Source organism: Vanellus vanellus (genome assembly GCF_965231255.1).
Source record: "Vanellus vanellus genome assembly, chromosome: 4".
Classification (NCBI taxonomy): domain Eukaryota; kingdom Metazoa; phylum Chordata; class Aves; order Charadriiformes; family Charadriidae; genus Vanellus; species Vanellus vanellus.
The window spans coordinates 17,703,696-17,721,711 of NC_138909.1; the positions used below are offsets into that span (position 1 = coordinate 17,703,696).

Here is an 18,016-nt window from a genome sequence, read left to right on the forward strand (position 1 = left end):
GCAGCTGCGTATCTTTTATTGCTGATCTTTTATTGCTACGAATCTCTGTGAAGACAAGTTATGTCAACAGCTACTTTAATTAATTTGGTACGAAATGGAGGGTATCAAGTAAGAAGGAGAGCCGTGCTGACGTCCCGCCTCTTGCAAGAGGAGAAGCGTCCAATAGCCGCATGCTACAGCTCCACCTCGGAGCGCCGTGCTTCCCGCTTCGATTCAGATGGGAGTGGGCGACCTACCACATGGGACACCTTTGGCATCTGGGACAATCGTATTGACGAACCTATTCTCCTCCCACCAAGCATAAAGTATGGGAAGCCGATTCCAAAAGTCAGCCTGGCGAATGTGGGCTGCGCTAGCCATATCGGGAAGCGTAAGGAAAATGAAGACCGGTTTGATTATGCTCAGCTGACGGAGGATGTCCTATACTTTGCAGTATACGATGGACATGGCGGGGCAGCAGCAGCAGACTTCTGTGACAAGTACATGGAAAAATATATTAAGTAAGTGTGCATCAAGTGAATGTATGTTAAATGAGCTACAGCAGAGATTCCTTCCTTAGGACTGAAAGGGAACCGGTGGGTCATACATTGTCGCTAATCCTCCTAGGTTATAGAGCCACCTAGCCCAAGGGGACAGCAGGAACACTGAACTGGAATGGTCCATTACAGAGGACGTGCTATGAACTACTTATTCTGTATGGTGCCTGCCCCATTGAGCAAGCCCAGAAAGACAAGAGAGGAAAATACAATTATGCCCAACTTTCAGGAAAGGACTGGGAACACAGAGAGAGTGTGAATTGACTGTTTTCAGATGGGGTCACTGTGATGGCTGACCTACAGCTTCCTTAAACTCTTCTGTATCTCTGTGTCACAACCCTGGGTGTTGGAGGAGGAATTTTATCTACTTGCAAAATGACAGGATTATGCTTAAAGTGAAGGTCATTAGTAAAATCATTTTACATTTTCACTGAATTTCAGCATTATTCAACGTGTGCAGGGAGGAGATAAGGCTACGGAAGAGATTGACCAAGGTGTATATTTCTTGGAAAGAAGCTTAATTTTTTAATTTGCTTGTTTGTTTCCAGAGAATTTCTTGCTCAGGAGGAGAACTTGGAAAATGTTTTGAACAAAGCTTTTCTAGAAATAAACAAAGCATATGAAACGCACGCTCATCTGTCTGCTGATGGTAGGTAAAAAAATACTCGTATGGGTGTGGAGAATAAGATTTTTCTTATTTGCTCAGTAGTTTTGTAGTAAAATGTCCAGAAAAATGCTTGAAAACAGTTTTACTTAACACAGTATTCTGCTCTGAGCACCTACTGCAAATGAAACAATTATGCTTTACCGCCTTAAAATGAAAAAGCTATAAAAACTCTAAATCAAATTTACTGGGGGAGTTATTAATCTGAATGTTAGCATAATTATAAATTAATTTCTCTTAACATGATTCTGTCAAGGAAAGTGTTTGTCAAGTTAGCAATGAGTAATTTCGATTTGCAAGGAACATAATTTACTGTGCAAGAAACCTGGAGGGGGGTGGTTTGGGTTTTTTTGTTGGGGTTTTTGGTGTTTGTTGTTGTTGTTGGGGATGTTGTTGTTGTTGTTGTTTGTTTGTTTTTAAAGCTGTTATTCCTGTGGGATAAAAGCAACAGTATCAAAAGTTCCTCTTTCTAACTTGGCTACTGCACCTGAGGAGGCATATAAGCCAAAATTAATACAATTGATATTGCTTCTGCACAAACAGAATCACAGGAGTAGCTGAGTGTGAAAGGCAAAAAAGCAGTGAAGAGGAAAACAAGGTTGGCTGTGGTAAGGCTGTAGTAAAGCTGGCACCAGCCCTTTTAGATTCCTTAGTCCTGGCTATTAATCGAGTTCTTGTATATATGTCTAGAGACTAAGTACATCAGAAGTTCCAGTTCCAGCAGCTGGAGCTTATAGGGAGTAACTTGGGAAGGGAGATAGAGATCCCCATCCCAGGTTTGTCACAGGAGTTTCCTCAGCCATGAAATACAGGTTTAAGAGTCAGTTTAGACAGTCTTAAAAAAAAAAAACAAAACCCACCCAAACCAAACCCAATTAAAAAACCCAAACCCACAAAAAGAAAACAAAACCAAAAAACCTGTCCCAGTGCAGGTGCTGGCAAAGTGATTGAGGTCGTTTCAGAAGAACAGAAACTGTAAAAGTTTTCTCTCCAAGAAAGACTTGAAAACAACAAGCCCTCTAGGGAATGAAGTGATACTGTATTCACAAGCTACTTTTCTTAAGCAATTAATGTATACAATCAAGTAATGGAGTGGCTTCCTGCACTTTAACTGCTAGATGAATCTTGGTAGACTCAAATATTTCCTGGCAGGACAGGTAGCCTGACTGTTGCAGCATTGTGAGGGATACACACCTTTCTTCTTACCTGGTACAAGCTAAGGTAACGGGGGTATCAGGAAAAAAAAATCTTAAGTCCTGAAATGCAGCCCTTAAAAAAGGGGGTTTAAATCTATAATGCTAATTTTCCCATTATATTCCTTTTTTTTTTTTTTTTTTTAATATTGAAATCCTTTACAAAAGAATCACGGAATCATGGAGTTTTCAGAGTTGGAAGGGACCTCTAGAGATCATCTAGTCCAACTCCCCTACTAAAGCAGGATTGCCTAGAGCACATTAGTCAGGACTGTATCCAGGCGGGTCTTGAAAATCTCCAGAGAAGGGGACTCCACAACCTCCCTGGGCAGCCTGTTCCAGTGCTCTGTCACCCTCACCGTAAAGAAGTGTTTCCGTGTATTTGAACGGAACTTCCTGTGTTCTCACTTGTGCCCATTTCCCCTCATCCTGTCACTGGGAACCATTGAAAAGAGCCTGGCTCCATCCTCCTTCAACCCACCCTTTAGATACTTGTAAGCATTAATAAGGTCTCCCCTCAGCCTTCTCTTCTCCAGGCTAAAGAGTCCCAGCTCTTTCAGCCTTTCCTCATAAGGGAGATGCTCCAATCCCTTAATCATCTTAGTTGCCCTTCGCTGGACTCGCTCCAGCAGTTCCCTGTCCCTCTTGAACTGGGGAGCCCAAAACTGGACACAGTATTCCAGTTGTGGCCTCACCAGTGCAGAGTAGAGGGGGAGAATGACCTCCCTCGACCTACTGGCCACACTCTTCCCTATGCAGCCCAGGATTCCATTGGCCTTTTTGGCAACAAGGGCACATTGCTGGGCCATGGATAATTTACTGTCTACCACGACCCCCAGATCCTTCTCCTCCGAGCTACTTCCCAGCAGGTCCGCCCCTAACCTATACTGGTGCCTAGCATTCTTCCTCCCCAGGTGCAGGACCTTGCACTTGCTTTTGTTGAACCTCATTAGGTTCTTCTCTGCCCAGCTCTCCAGCCTGTCCAGGTCATGCTGGATGGCAGCACAGCCCTCTGGGGTGTCAGCCACCCCACCCAGTTTGGTATCATCAGCAAACTTGCTGAGGATACACTCTGTCCCCTCATCCAGGTCATTAATGAATATATTAAACAAGATTGGACCAAGTATTGACCCCTGGGGGACACCACTGGTTACAGGCCTCCAACTAGACTCTGTGCCGCTGATCACAACCCTCTGGGTTCTGTCACACAGCCAACTCTCAATCCACCTCGCTGTCACCTCATCTAGCCCATACTTCCTCAGCTTCCTAATGAGGATGTTATGGGAGACAGTGTCAAAAGCCTTGCTAAAGTCAAGGTAGATGACATCTACGACTCTCCCCTCATCCAGCCAACCAGTTATAACATCATAGAAAGCTATCAGATTGGTCAAGCACGATTTACCCTTGGTAAATCCATATTGACCACTTCCAATAACTTCCTGTTCCTCAACGTGTTTGGAGATGACATCCAGAATGAGTTGCTCCATTACCTTCCCAGGGACAGAGGTGAGACTAACCAGTCTGTAGTTCCCTGGGTCCTCCTTCTTGCCTTTTCTGAAGATCGGAGTGATGTCAGCCTTCCTCCAGTCCTCAGGCACCTCTCCTGTTCTCCATGACCTTTCAAAGACGATGGAGAGTGGTCTAGCAATAACAGCTGCCAGCTCTCTCAGCACTCGTGGGTGCATCCCGTCAGGGCCCATGGACTTATGAATGTCCAGCTTGGCCAAGTGGTCTCTGACACGGTCCTCCTCAACTGAGGGAAAATCTTCCTCTCTCCAGACCTTCCCCCTTGCCTTCAGAGTATGGGATTCGTGAGGGACAGCTTTAGCAGTGAAGACCGAAGAAAAGAAGGCATTCAGTAACTCTGCCTTCTCTATCTTCCACCACTAGGGCACCCGTCTCATTCATCAGTGGGCCTACATTTTCCCTAGACTTCCTTTTTCTATTGATATACCAAAAGAATCTCTTCTTATTGTCTTTAACTGCAGCGGCCAGGCTGAGTTCTGATTGAGCTTTGGCCCTTCTAATTTTCCCCCTACACAGCTTTGTTATATCTTGACAGTCCTCATAAGTTGCCAACCCCCTTTTCCAGAGAATGTAAACTTTCCTTTTTTTCCTGAGGTCCAGCCAAAGCTCTCTATTTAGCCAGGCTGGTCATCTTCCCTGTCTGCTTGTTTTTCGAGACACGGGGATGGCCTTCTCCTGCGCTTTTAAGAGCACCTGTTGGAAGTATGCCCAGCCTTCCTGGGCACCTTTGCTCTTCAAAACTGCCTCCCAAGGGACAGTCTTGACCATGCTCCTAAACAGGCTAAAGTCTGCCCTACGGAAATACAAGATGGCAGTTCTGCTGGCTCCCCGCCTTACTTCATCAAGAATTGAAAATTCTATCATTTCATGATCACTCTGCCCAAGACGACCTCCAACCTTTACATCCCCCACAAGACCTTCTCTTTTAACAAACAGTAGGTCCAGTAGGGCACTTCCCCTAGTTGGTTCCTTCACCAGCTGTGTTAGGAAGTTGTCTTCCACACACTCCAGGAACCTCCATGACTGTTCCCTCTCTGCTGCGTAGCATTTCCAGCAGACATCTGGGAAGTTGAAGTCCCCCACAAAAACAAGGGCAGATGATTGTGAGACCTCTGTCAGCTGCTTATAGAATACTTCATTGGTTTCTACATCCTGATTAGGGGGTCTATAACAAACTCCCATCATGATGTCTGCCTTATTGGCCTTCCCCTTAATTCTTATCCATACACACTCAACACTGTCATCCACACTGTTAAGTTCCAGACATTCAAAACTGCCCCTAACATAGAGGGCCACCCCACCACCTCTCCTTCCTTGCCTATCCCTTCTGAAAAGTTGGTAGCCATCAATTACAGCACTCCACTTGTGTGTGTCCTCCCACCACATTTCTGTGATGGCAACTATATCATAGTTTCCTTGCTGTACAATGGCCTCCAGCTCTTCCTGTTTATTCCCCATGCTATGTGCATTAGTATAGATGCACTTCAGCTGGGCTAATTGTCCTGTCACTTTCTTGGGGGACAAGCCCTAATTCACACCTGATCATACTCAGACACTACTGTAGCTACCAAATTATCACTACCCCTCATGTCTTTGCTGCCACACAATTCACCATCCCCCACCATCACTGAGATAGGCTGCAAGACCTTGCTAGCACTTTTACCCAGAAGCACTGGTACGCTGCTCCCAGGCACCACTTTTGTAATCCTGGTTTCATCCCCATCCCCCTTCAAACCTAGTTTAAAGCCCTATAAATGAGCCCTGCTAATTCTTGTCCCAGGATCTTTCTTCCCCTTCGGGTTAGGCTTCCCCCACCTGTTGCCAGCATGCCCGGTTTCCTGTAGATCAGCCCATGATCAAAAAAGCCGGAGTCCTGCCGGATGCACCAGTCTCAGAGCCAGGAGTTAATTTCCTGGCTCCTCCTATTTATCCCCTGGTCAACCCCTGCAAATGGTGGGATAGAGGAGAACACTATTTGTGTTCCCGATCCCTTAACCAGCCGTCCCAGGGCCCTAAAGTCATTCTTCATTGCCCTTAGACTTCTGGTACCTACCTCATCACCACCTACCTGAAATATTAGTAGTGGGTAGTAACCTGATGTCTTAACCAGGGAAGGGAGTTTTCTCCCTATGTCCTTAATTCTGGCCCCAGGGAGGCAGCTGACTTCCCTGTGGGATGGGTCTGCTCTACAGATAGGGCCCTTTGTTCCCCTCAGAAGGGAGTCACCTACCACAATTACCTTCCTTTCTTTCTTGGTTGAGGAAGTCCTGAGGCATGGGGGTGAGTGCCCAGCACTGGGCATCTCACTGGATGGATCATCCTTTCCATCCTCAATCGCCTGGTCCTCGATTTCCAAAGCCCTGTACCTATTCTGTAAGGGCAATTGGGATGGTGAGGGGGGCTGTGAGGGGTCTTGCTTGCCTCTCTGAGGAGGGATCTGACTCCACTCCCCCTTATCCCTTGAGTTCTCTCCTTCAGCCTGGTGACAGGAGGGAAGGGCATCATCCACTTCCAATGGAGCCTCTTCCTGCTACCTTTGCCTCAGGGTATGGCTCCACCAACCCATTTCATTTTCACAGTCTCTGATACTTCTTAACCTTTCTACCTCTTCCTTCAGTTCAACCACCTGCCTGAGCAGATCATTCACTTGATCACACCATATGCAGGCAGTATCTCTGGCTCCCTGAGAGAGCAGTGCCAAGCTCAGGCATTTGTTGCAGCCCGAAACCTGCACAGCCACATGCTTGCGTGGGAGCTCAGTCCGAGTTCCCACATTCTGATGTGGTAAAAAAGTCCAAAGTCACTTTTCACCTACGGGGTGAGTTTTAACTGAGTTTATGAGAGACACATCAGTAGAGCAGATGTGTTTTTTATCCAAGAGTCTCCTTGCAAACACATTTTCTTAAAAGCCCAAATTCAAGAAAGCGTCTGAATACAGGCTTATGTGCTTCCCTGGATCAGGACCTTTCATTTTCACTAACATGAAGATCTGTTATATTTGTCCCCTTCCCCGCCTCTTTGTTAGTAGGACAGCTCTTGGTTTGGCTCATTGAAGTGACCCCTGTTAAGTGTCAGAGCAGCTCCTTAAGGAGAAGGATTGGGAACTGTACTTGCTATATTATTCTGAAAACAGTTTCTGATTATAGCATTTCATACATGAGACTTACATAACTGGATAACAACAATATAATAATAACACATACAGGTTGTGCAGCAAGCTGAGCATTTTGGAACTGCTTATAGGATTTTTTTTTTTCATATCATTTAACTAACGGGTGCTGCTTAATGAAATATAGTGCAAATGCCAGCAAATTTATGTAACAGTTGCCAAGATACTGGACAAACCCCTTCATTAAAAGAGCTTGAGGTCAAGCAAAATAAGGGCAAAAGCGTTGTCAAAAATCCACAGGGGCCACACTCTGGCAAGCACTCAGTGCTTCTCGGGTAGGCTGAGAACCTGCAAGCTCTTGCAGGAGCCAGTGGGATCTAAAAGTGCCCAGTGCTCTTGACTGGTTGCCCAGCTCAAAATCAAGCTATAAGGCAAAGAGTGGAGTAACAAGGTGCAAAGACAAATGTGGATTTCTGAACAAATTAAACTGTTTGCATATCTGTTGTTAAAATAATTCCGTACTATGTTGACTGCTTGGTGTAGATATTTCTGTTGTTGCTGCTGTTTTGGAAGTTACATAAAATGTCAATGCTTGGCATGTATCCTTGTTAGAAGCCTAATTCCAAACTGTTTCAGTTTGACAGCAAAATTTCTGATCAATTGTGGCTATTCTAGATGTGACAGTCAAGTCTGTTGCTAAAGTAGCATGAAAATGGTGGCTGGTTGTGCAATACTGGGTATCTGGGATACGCTGGATGGTCCCCAAGACTGACCTCCTTTTGAAACCTGGCCATAGCTGACAAAGTGGAAAATAATAGCTCAGTTTTGTTCTAGTAGATGACTCTGCCAGGCTTCACTCCTTTCACTGTATTTGCAGTAAAACCAGTGCATGTTCAGGATGTCCAGGTCTTTAATAACACACGGCCAGCTTTAAAAGTGTGTGCCTGGGTGTTTGAAGGAACATAAGTCCTGGGACAAATCCCTGTAGCCAAAATTGCATGGATTTTGTTTGACGCATTGCTTATAGTACTATTTAAGGGGTAAAAACCTCATATAATGGCACAAATTTAACAGGACTAGAGATGTGCCTTGTTGGAGCACTGAGCTATGTCTTCAAGGGCACAGCCCTTTGTAGGTCACTTTATAATTACAGAATATTTGAAATTGTAGATGGAGAATATATAGCATAATAGTTTCTGTAAGCTTTCAATTAAAAAAATAAAAAGGTATGTGTACCAGGTACTGCTACTGTGTCTGGCGTGCAGTTCACTAGTGGTGTTGGAGTGCTGTACTGGCCTGCTGGAGGCTGGTCCAGTATGCTCTCTCGAAGCAATCTGTACCTGTTGTTTCACACAAAAGCATAAGAAACTTGCTGCAGGCAGGTCTGGGGTAATCTGTCCTCCACCTAAATCCTTTCTAATCAGTAACAGCCTTAAGATATGCCTGAGCCCTCAAGCATGACGTTTGATAGCTCTTCAAAAATGCATTTTCATTCACTTTGATGCATTCAAATATATCCAGTCACTTCTAAATCACTGCTAAACTTAGGTAAAGGACACAGTAAAGTAAGCTCACATCCAATAAATATGTCATTATCCACGGGACAACTGTTAACACAGATGGACAGAATTTTCTGATATTTTTGACCAGCCATGAAAACTGAAATGTAAAGGCTGAATAGCTTTGCTCAGCAAGGACAAAAATAAGGAAGTGAATCATGTGCTTGAGGAAATTTGAGCATCTCTTTGGAAAAATGCAGGACTAACCCTCTCCTGCCCTAGTGCAGTCTTACAAGGTACTGCTACTGCTTCTGTTCACTTCGATCCACTGCTCAGAGAAAACAGGGAGTCTTTCTATCAGCCTCCATGTTCAGTGCATCCAGTCACATTGGCCACTCACTTCTGGAATAGCCATCTTATTAAAACATAGCCAGGTATTTACTGATGTATCTATGTTTAAAAGGCACTCCTGGAATCTTACTAAGCAAACAGCAAAAGTTATTTAAAAAGAACTAAATTTTAAAAGTAGTGCACTTTGGGTTTGTTTTTTTTTAAGTTACCATTCAAACATGATTTTTATTTCTTTGACTATGTTAACCTGCAACACTGAGGAAAAGGGAGAGCTGCAGAAATTGTACTTAAATGTTTCATAAATCCATCAGTGTTACAAAGGCAGCCTTTTTACCCAAGGGCCCCGATTATTACCTAATCAGGTTAGAAGATACTAATTACAATATTAAAGGGGTGTTTATTTTGCATATTTTCCTATGGGTCAGAACGATTCATATCCTTCTATTCAGTGCCTTTAAGATGGTCCTATTTTAGTTGGCACCAGTTTGAACTCCTCATTTTTGTGCTATGTATAAATATATATAAAAAAACCCCAAATAAATTACCTTGAGGAAACAGATTGGGCCATATTCTGTACTGGAGATGTTCTTCAGAGTGGCCACTCTTGCCATATATGAGACAGCTGGCCCTCTGGCCCAACAGCGTTTGGTTGATTTGTTGGTTGGTAACTTACCTCCACAGGGACAAAAAAAATTGTAGCCTTTATTTTGGCTGAATTTAAACTGGTTTTGTCACACAGTTTTAGTGAGAAGGCAAGAACAGTGGCAATTCCCCAGAAATAGCAAGGCTGCCTTATCTGTGGCCAAAGATGCAAGTACTTCCTATATGACCTGCAAAAGACAGTGCAGGAAAACCCAAGAATGACTAATTAATCTGTTCTGCAGCCCTTATTCTTTCATCTCCAGTGTTGCAGGTTTATTTTGTTTGAACAAATTCCCTGGGTGAATTTCCTATTTGCCTCTGTGTGCGTGTTATTTGTGGCAGACACTGTACCTGGTCAGCAGCTCTAGAACTGGAGGCCCTGGACACTATATGCTGGGCTTCAGTGGAAAGAGAGATCTGCTTAATTTTGTCCCAGGTGAAGGAGTCCGGCGGTTCCTAGCCTGGACTACTGGAAGGTTCCCACATCCTCTTTGTCACATTAGTTGAGATGACTTGCAGTAAAAGTTGTCCAGTGAGTGTTAAGAACCTATTGAAAGATCTTAGTTTTATAGTGATATTGTTAGGAAAACAAAATAAACTCTTTAATTGTTAAAACCAATATATATGCTGATGCAATGTATTTTGATGTTATTAAATGACCTAGCAGCAGTTGTAGTAAAGCATTAGAAATGTTATCCCATCATCATTCCTGTGTTTTTGAACTGTGCTAGAAACAGCACAATGTGTGTAGTCTAGCTACATCCATGTTTTTACACCCCTACGCAGATCATGAACTGGTTCCAAGGAAGACAGCATGAGCAGCATTTATTTTTCTATGACTGCTGTTTAACTAATAAACATATATAAAGCAAGTCACTATGACCATTACTGTAATTCTGGACAATATCCTGACTTGTTCTTTAGTACCATTGCTTGATTTTGTCATCGTGGCTCTTTTGGCTTTTGAGAGTTTGCACTTCAAAGATGCAGATTCACCCGAATGTCCAAATGTTTCCAGTCATTTATGAATTAAAGACTATAGATCTTAACTTTTTCAGAATCTGCTTGTGTTTGTCAGCATAGTTCCAAAACCAAGGAATGAAATGGGAGAGTAGCGGCAGTTCTGCATTAATTTTAATGTCTAAATAAAATGTATTTTCTGTGAAACAAAAAGGTAGTTTTACATAGGTTCTTCATTTCACTTCTTTTAAGTGTTGGCTAAAACAGGTATTTTACTGGTTCTAAAATTTCTAATCACACTGGTACTTGTTAGCATCTTGCTTTCATAATGTGCCTCAGAGTAAGCCTGCACTGGACTAGTCATTGCTTCAAATTAGAAACAATTTGAAGCAATTGTTTCAGTCAGTCCTTACCTGAATAGTCAGAAGCTACCAGCATCTAAAGAAATTTGAATATCGTAACCCGCATGGCAGCCATAACATAGTCCAAGATTTGACCTAGATCACCATGGTTGACGTTCATGATTGACATGTTGGTTAAGCGTATAGCTAAACCACATCCTCACTGCAGTAATAATACCTGTTTTAAATAATAACACAAGCTCAGTTTAGACTGTTTAGTGAGTTTTTTTGGATTCATCAACTCACTGCTTTCGCTGCACAACAAGGCTCAATGCATCTTTCAGGGCTTTGTGCGCTTCAATTTATGCCCAACTCTGTTTCTCTTATGGGGTACTGAGAGCTCACAGGGTTGGGGAGAGAGGTTGCCAAGATCCCAGAGCACTTGCGTTTCTGTTCCCGTAGTACGTAGAGGGTCATGCCGCATGTATGCGGTTTGCTGGCAGGTGGTCAGAGATGGGGCTGACCGGCATTCCTTGGGCTCAGATACGCAGTCCTTTCTTAGATCCATCCCACCTCCCCTGGGGTCAGGGCTGCAAGGCCAGAGGTGGGCTGAGTAGCTGTAGCTGAGCTCTGCAGAAGCAGTGGTGGAAAGATCTTTAACTGTTAGTCACATGAAAACAGCAATATGACTGAGGATTGTCATTCCTAACCCCTCTCAAATTGGCTTGCTTTTAAAAACTGGAAAAACTGGAAAATCCCAGAATGCAGGAGACCCACAGAGGACCTTTCAAGGAAATTTGCATTGGCTGTGAATGCAAACGTGTTCCAGGCAATAGCTTGTCCTGGCCAGACATTTTTACTGTAATAGCTCAAGTCGGCAGGAGTTACTGCTTTCCAGGCACCTCTCACTGGATTACCTTTGCATAATTTGCAGGAAGGGAAGATACTAACTGTAAAATGGGACTGTTCCTTTCAGAAAGCAAACAAAAAAGGAAAGCTGGACAGTTCTGGTATTCCCTTCACGGCAGATAAAACTGTGGATCTTTTCTGAAATAGGCAGACTTGCATTTCTCCTTTTCAAGCACTTCTTTTTTTTTTTTTTCCAGACTATTGTAGAAATTGATATGAGAAGGCCTTTAGTTTACTTGCACCAGTTAATCCAGCCAGGCCCCTGAACACAGGCAGGCAGGCAGCTCAGCTCACTCCCTTACCCTGTAGGAGAAGGAAGACAGCACCTCGAGCTCTGTTTTGCCCTCTGGGCAGTCACCCTGCACCCCTGTCAAGTGATCCCACCAGTGCCCAGGGCACATTGCCCAGAGAGCCACTCTGCAGCTGACTGCAGGCTTGCAGGCACAGCAAAACGCCGAATCTAGCTTCACCTTTGCGCTGGGACCTCCAGCAAGTTGACAGGGTCTGAGGGGAGCAGCGTTCCTTTCTGAAAAAAGCCAGCGGCCTGCTGGCTGAACCTTTCATCTCTACTCAAGGTTGGGGGCAGCAGAAGGAGATTGTAACAACTCTGACAGCAATGGGAGGACACCACAGACTGGTGTAAAGGAGCAATCTAGTGTTTCTCTTCTGGTGAAGTATGTGGAGCTACAATTACTATTACTTAACTGCCCACTTCACCTCCTAACAGAAGGGAAGAGCCATTAGCTTTATAGTGGGCTATCCATGCAGTTATTATGCCCAGGGATGAGGACAATAACCCTGTAACTTGAGGTGAGCCAGTGGGACAGAAAAACTATTTGCTACAAGCTGAAAGGAAGCCACTGTACCTTGTACCACTTTTATTCCACTTGCCCTCTTTGCATGGAGCCATGTTGTTGCACAGAAATACTTATCCTTTCCCCTTCCTCTCTCTCCCCCCAGTCCTACATGCATGCATGTTTGCTGTAATTTTTTTTAATATATGTAGATTTAGTTTAAACTTAAAAGCAGTTACTTACTGGTAATGTAGAGCACATGTTGTCTTCATTTTACCAATTGAAACTGTTGCTGTTATAAATGGTCCCACACTTTGAGGCAGTGCTAAAATCTCTCTCTTTGATGTGATGTTTATAGCAACTCTGATGAACTCTGGGACCACTGCCACAGTGGCTCTGCTCCGGGACGGTATTGAGCTGGTTGTGGCAAGTGTGGGAGACAGTCGTGCTCTGCTGTGTCGAAAGGGAAAGGCCATGAAACTCACCATTGACCATACTCCAGAAAGAAAGGAGGAGAAGGAAAGGTACCTGTCGGCTGATTATGTGGCACGGCCTTGGTCAGCATGTGCCTGTGTTCTGCTGCTGGGTTGGGCCTGAAAGAAAGCAGAGAGTTGAACATACCACCCTGAGACCACCTCTGAGCTGGCAGAAAGCAGCACAGCTCCAGTTAATTCATTTGGTTCTGTTTAGAGACCGGGGATGTGGAAAGCCCTGCATAAGCATAAACTGTCTCAGCATAGCTATGACTCCGTACAGAGCCGAGACCACATGGTTCAGACCTGTCCAAGACTGTCAAGTTAGAGCCAAGACCTGAAGAATCGCAGTATGGTTCCCAGGTCAGGACTCGGCCCACCAAGCCACATTCCTTATGTGGAGCCCTTCAAACAGCAAAAGCCAACCCTCAGTCTCGCAGCTTAGGTCCTCTGTACCTCATTCCATACCAGTAGCTAGTGACGGAAATTGCAGATAGAGACAGGGGTAATGCTGTGAAGTGACTCATATTTGCATTTTTTTTTTGTGTGCCTCTGGACAGGATTAGGAAGTGCGGTGGCTTCGTCGCCTGGAACAGTTTGGGACAACCTCATGTGAATGGTAGACTTGCAATGACGCGGAGCATAGGAGATTTGGATCTTAAAAACAGTGGTGTGATAGCCCAGCCAGAAACAAAAAGGGTTCAGGTAAAAGAAAGCCTGGTTAACAGGGACAGCAACATTCGGACTAAGGGGCATCATAGGTATTTGATGCAGGTGGTGGTACACACATGACACGTACCCAGGTGAAGCCAGATGGCCAAGCATTGTTTTTTATTTGTGGTGGAGTAACCAGAGACCAATTCTAATTAAGTCATTTCAGATTAACACTAACAGAACAGAAAAGAACCTGGCCCTGGTACTAAATTCAACCAGATCAGCTTCTAAATCCCATTTATTACAGGACAATATAGGACGAGGGAGGAAGAATAACACGTGTTATCCATTGCTGAAATCCAAAGGTGTTAGTCTGTTTGGGGCTTGTGGTCAAATGAAAAATTTTGAGATTAATGCTGATATAAAACCATCACTGAGAACTAGGTGGGATATGGACGGTCTGTCATCAAAAACGTGGAATACATAGAGGTTTGCACACTTGGGAGGAAGGGAGGAGGAAAGGGCAGTTGCATGCATCTTACCATAGCTGTGTCGTTATCTGGAAAACAAATTAACCTCCCAAAAGGTAGTCAGCACAGTTGCCTTCACTTTTGCAGGAAGGCTCTGCTCTCAGCTCATATTCTGTTTGTTAATTTTCCCCAGTGCATCTCCCAGGGCACAGAGAACTTCTGTTCAGTTGGTCCTAATTAAACGTCACCCACTAGGGCTGAGAGGTTTCGGGAGACGGCCTCACTGTTATCATGTCTTCCTTGAAATCCTCAGTTTAACGAAGCATTTCGTTTGCTGGGTAATGTATGGATCAGGTCTTTTGGCCTCAGTGTATTCAGAGGGCTGCTTCCTAGAACTAGAAGCACCTTAAGATGCTCTCCTCCAGTACAGGGAACACAGTCTCTATGGCTGATGGATGTGCTCGAGGATTCAAGGGGCAGCCTTTGGCTAGCAGAGGGCTTTGGGGTTCTAGTTAGTCCCTGCACAGACAGCAGGAGAGCATGCAGCAACCCCAGAAGTGCTTTGCAACAGAGTGTAAAAAAATGAAGGTAGTTAATTGCCTTGCAGCATGCGCTCCATCGTTGTGCATACTCTGTGCCTTTATTGCAGTTGCATCATGCAGACGACAGCTTCCTGGTCCTTACTACGGATGGTATTAACTTCATGGTGAACAGTCAGGAGATCTGCGACTTCATTAACCAGTGCCACGATCCTGCTGAAGCTGCCCATGTTGTTACGGAGCAGGTAACGCCAGGGCTTCTCTTGGCACCAAATGCACGCTGTTGTTTTTTGTTTGGTTTGGTTTTAAAAAAAACAAGAAGCAACCACACATTCAAGTGAATTGAGCTAGTCGAAACATTCACTAGTCCCGCCAGCTAGCCTTTGCCTTAGGTCTTGCCACATCCTTGCCAGGCATCATTTCAATTAACTTGCTCAGCTCATGATCCACTGAACCACGTGGGACTGTCACTGCAGTTTATTCCTGTGCTGAAATGTCATCAGACAGAAATGGCCAGTTTCTCACTGGGGATCTGGATGGTGGCATATCCTTTGGAAAGCTCTGGGGCATACCAAAGTGCAGCATCAGGGCTGGGAAGGGGCAAGGAAGTCTTGGGCCTCAGAGCATGCAGTCCCATCTGGAGACAGACACTTGTTTCCTTTTCCAAGCAAGATGATGCTGCTGACAATTTGTTTCTTCTCTCAGGCAATGCAATTTGGTACTGAAGACAACAGCACAGTTGTTATAGTGCCATTTGGAGCATGGGGAAAGTACAAAAATGGTGAGATCAACTTCTCCTTCAGCCGCAGTTTTGCTTCCAGCGGGAGGTGGGCATGAAGACCTGCCACAGCTATCTTTCCCTGCCATAATCTGGACACAGCGTGCTACAGGAGAACACATCCATCTGTTCATAGGTTGACTCAGTGTCTTGTCCATCTCTTCGGTTCCCAGTGTTATAGAAGATGCCACAGTTCCCTCGGTGCATAATGCCCTGTTGTTGCTTATGGCTGTTGCATTTTGCTGCGTTTATTTATTCCAGTCGGCATTGAGGCAGCTATTTCTTTGGGTTTGTAGTCCCAGCAGCTCTGCACATCACTTAGTTCCCATAGACAAGGCTCTGGGCTTTCACCGAAGGCTGGAGGTGTTGCACAATTGTTTCATACCTACTTGTATTACCCAGGACCCTTAGTTACGTGGCAGCTGTGTAAGTCTGTCTCTCTGAGCCACATGCTGGCTTCTTTGTATGTTAATACACAGGGGAACAAACGCATGGTGTTCTTAGGTAGACAAAAAGCGGGTTTGCTGTCTTCCTCTGCTGTGCAGCCACCCAAAACTCCCCTGTGCTTCAGGAGAAGCGGGTGAAAAATAAGGGAGAAGTTTCAAAAGTGTTTAGGTTCTGATGCCAGTGGCATTTGGTATAGCTGAACAACTTCATGAGACAGTGCTGCTTTGCAGGGCTTTATGCTCTCATCACCATCATCCGTGATCCTCTAGCTCCAAGGAGACAGAGCAGGCTGGAGCCACGTGCCATTGGACAGATGGGAATGTTTCTCCATTGGGTCCAAAGCCTGTACAGTCTCTGTGGACCACACAGCAGCACTTTGCACTGTCTTGTCTTTGGTGTGCCAGTGCTTGACAGGAACACAGAGGAGGGAAAAACTGCACATTTTTGATATCCAGAGACTCTCATCAACTTGACCTTTTTTTTTTTTAAAAAAAAGAAAACCAGTTAATTTCAGAGAGTTTACTAATCATGATTCTTTGGATTTGTAAGACAGGAAAGTTTATTTCTTCATAAATATATGAGGATTTTCCTGCCCTCCACTGAAGGTTTCTTTCAGTTAGTTGTGATCTCCTCTGTCTCTTTATGTTATCCAGGGAGCTATAAAACGCCCAAAGCAAGCAAGGTAGAGAATGGAGAGAGCATTATAATAGTGTAAGGTAATTTTTATAAGTTTTGGGTATTGTTTCTTGTAGATGTCAGATATTCAGACACCAGAAGGTAGTTTTATATTTAAAGGAAGCATTTCCACTTCCCTTTCTGGCGGGAGTCTGCGATCAGTGTGGCACGAGGCGCCAGAGCTCTGAGCCAGCTCATATCGCTGCTGCGACACAGACTGCAGATGATGAGTTGGCAGCAGGTGAAGATCTGTCCCAGCGTGCCTCCTTCAGACCTTCTTCCTCCACTCCACATCAGGTGTGCAACTCCTGTGGCCTCTGAGTCACCCTGTTTCAATGAAATGTGGGCAGAGAAGAACTGGGCTCTTCTCAGGCTTTCCATAATATTTTTGATTCTATGGAATGTTTCCAACAGCACAATTGTAAAAACAAAACAAAACAAAAGGAAGTGAAAGAGAAGTTGCCTGATACTAAATCACCTTGCAATAAGGAAAAACATTTCTGAGGTGCCTGGCCTGATTATCATTTTCCAGTGTGAAGTACGCATCTTCATTACTTTTAGCCCTTTCCTTTTAGCCCAGGGTTACACCATCGGCAGTCATTCCACGTATTTTTCCCTGCCTCTGGTCGAAGGCCTAGCAGCACCCAGCAGAGCACAGCGCTGTACTGACAGCATTAAGTAGTAGGTATTTAGAGAGTATGCTGGTTTCGTCCCATCACTCGGTGTATTACATGGTGTATGTAATGTGTATATTCAGTTTATAAGTACAAAAAGCTTGTAAGTCGGTATACATAAATCTCTGTTGCATTGGATGCTGTTGCCCAGGCCTCCGTAACGAGCGCATCGCTGGTTTACAATAATAATCCCTTCTCTCTCCCCAGATTTTCCCCAGGGTTGGGTTCAGTCTTCACCTGAGGTCAGAATGTTTGCTGGTCATGGTCCTGTGTGCAGCCTTGCTTACCTGAGGCAGAGGGGCACTTGTAGTTGTTACCAGCAAGAGCAGGTTCTCAGTCTGTAGCTAGTTTGAAGATTCCCACATCCCATTTGTGGCAAAAATGGCAAAACGCAGCCCCTCCCGAGCACTTGAGAGGTCACACCAGACAGAGGTTTAGAGAGCTGCTCCAGGAACGTGGTCATGACCGGTTTGCACAGCAGCGTGAACAGCTGACAGCCTTTCTCCTGCCAAAGAAGTCACCTGCTAAAACAGCAAGTCCGAGAGTTGGTAGCAAAGGGTTAACCACAGCACTCAGCAGCCTTACTGGGCACAGTGGAGGGTTAAAGACAAGCTCTGGAGAGGGAGTTGCTGTGGGGGTGGCTTTGGTATCAAGTGTCAGACAGGCTTGAGCGGCGCTACAGGGATTTGGAAGAGCTCCACTGCGTGGTTCCAAACGCAGCTCATTTCTGTTTGGCTGGCTAGCGGTCTATCCAGCAGGAGACATGAAGGGCACTGGGGGT

At 44.8% G+C, this 18,016-nt stretch overlaps 1 protein-coding gene across 1 annotated transcript; it reads left to right on the forward strand.

Annotated features, from left to right (window-relative positions):
• Positions 1 to 60: 60 nt before the first annotated feature.
• Positions 61 to 15,577, forward strand: PPM1K (protein phosphatase, Mg2+/Mn2+ dependent 1K; the record flags this gene model as incomplete). The annotated part of the gene is made up of 6 exons (XM_082482321.1): positions 61 to 500; positions 1,085 to 1,185; positions 12,884 to 13,049; positions 13,559 to 13,703; positions 14,772 to 14,906; positions 15,367 to 15,577. 6 exons carry the CDS (start codon positions 61 to 63, stop codon positions 15,496 to 15,498), a joined length of 1,119 nt encoding a protein of 372 aa, XP_082338447.1. The 3' UTR covers positions 15,499 to 15,577.
• Positions 15,578 to 18,016: the final 2,439 nt, after the last annotated feature.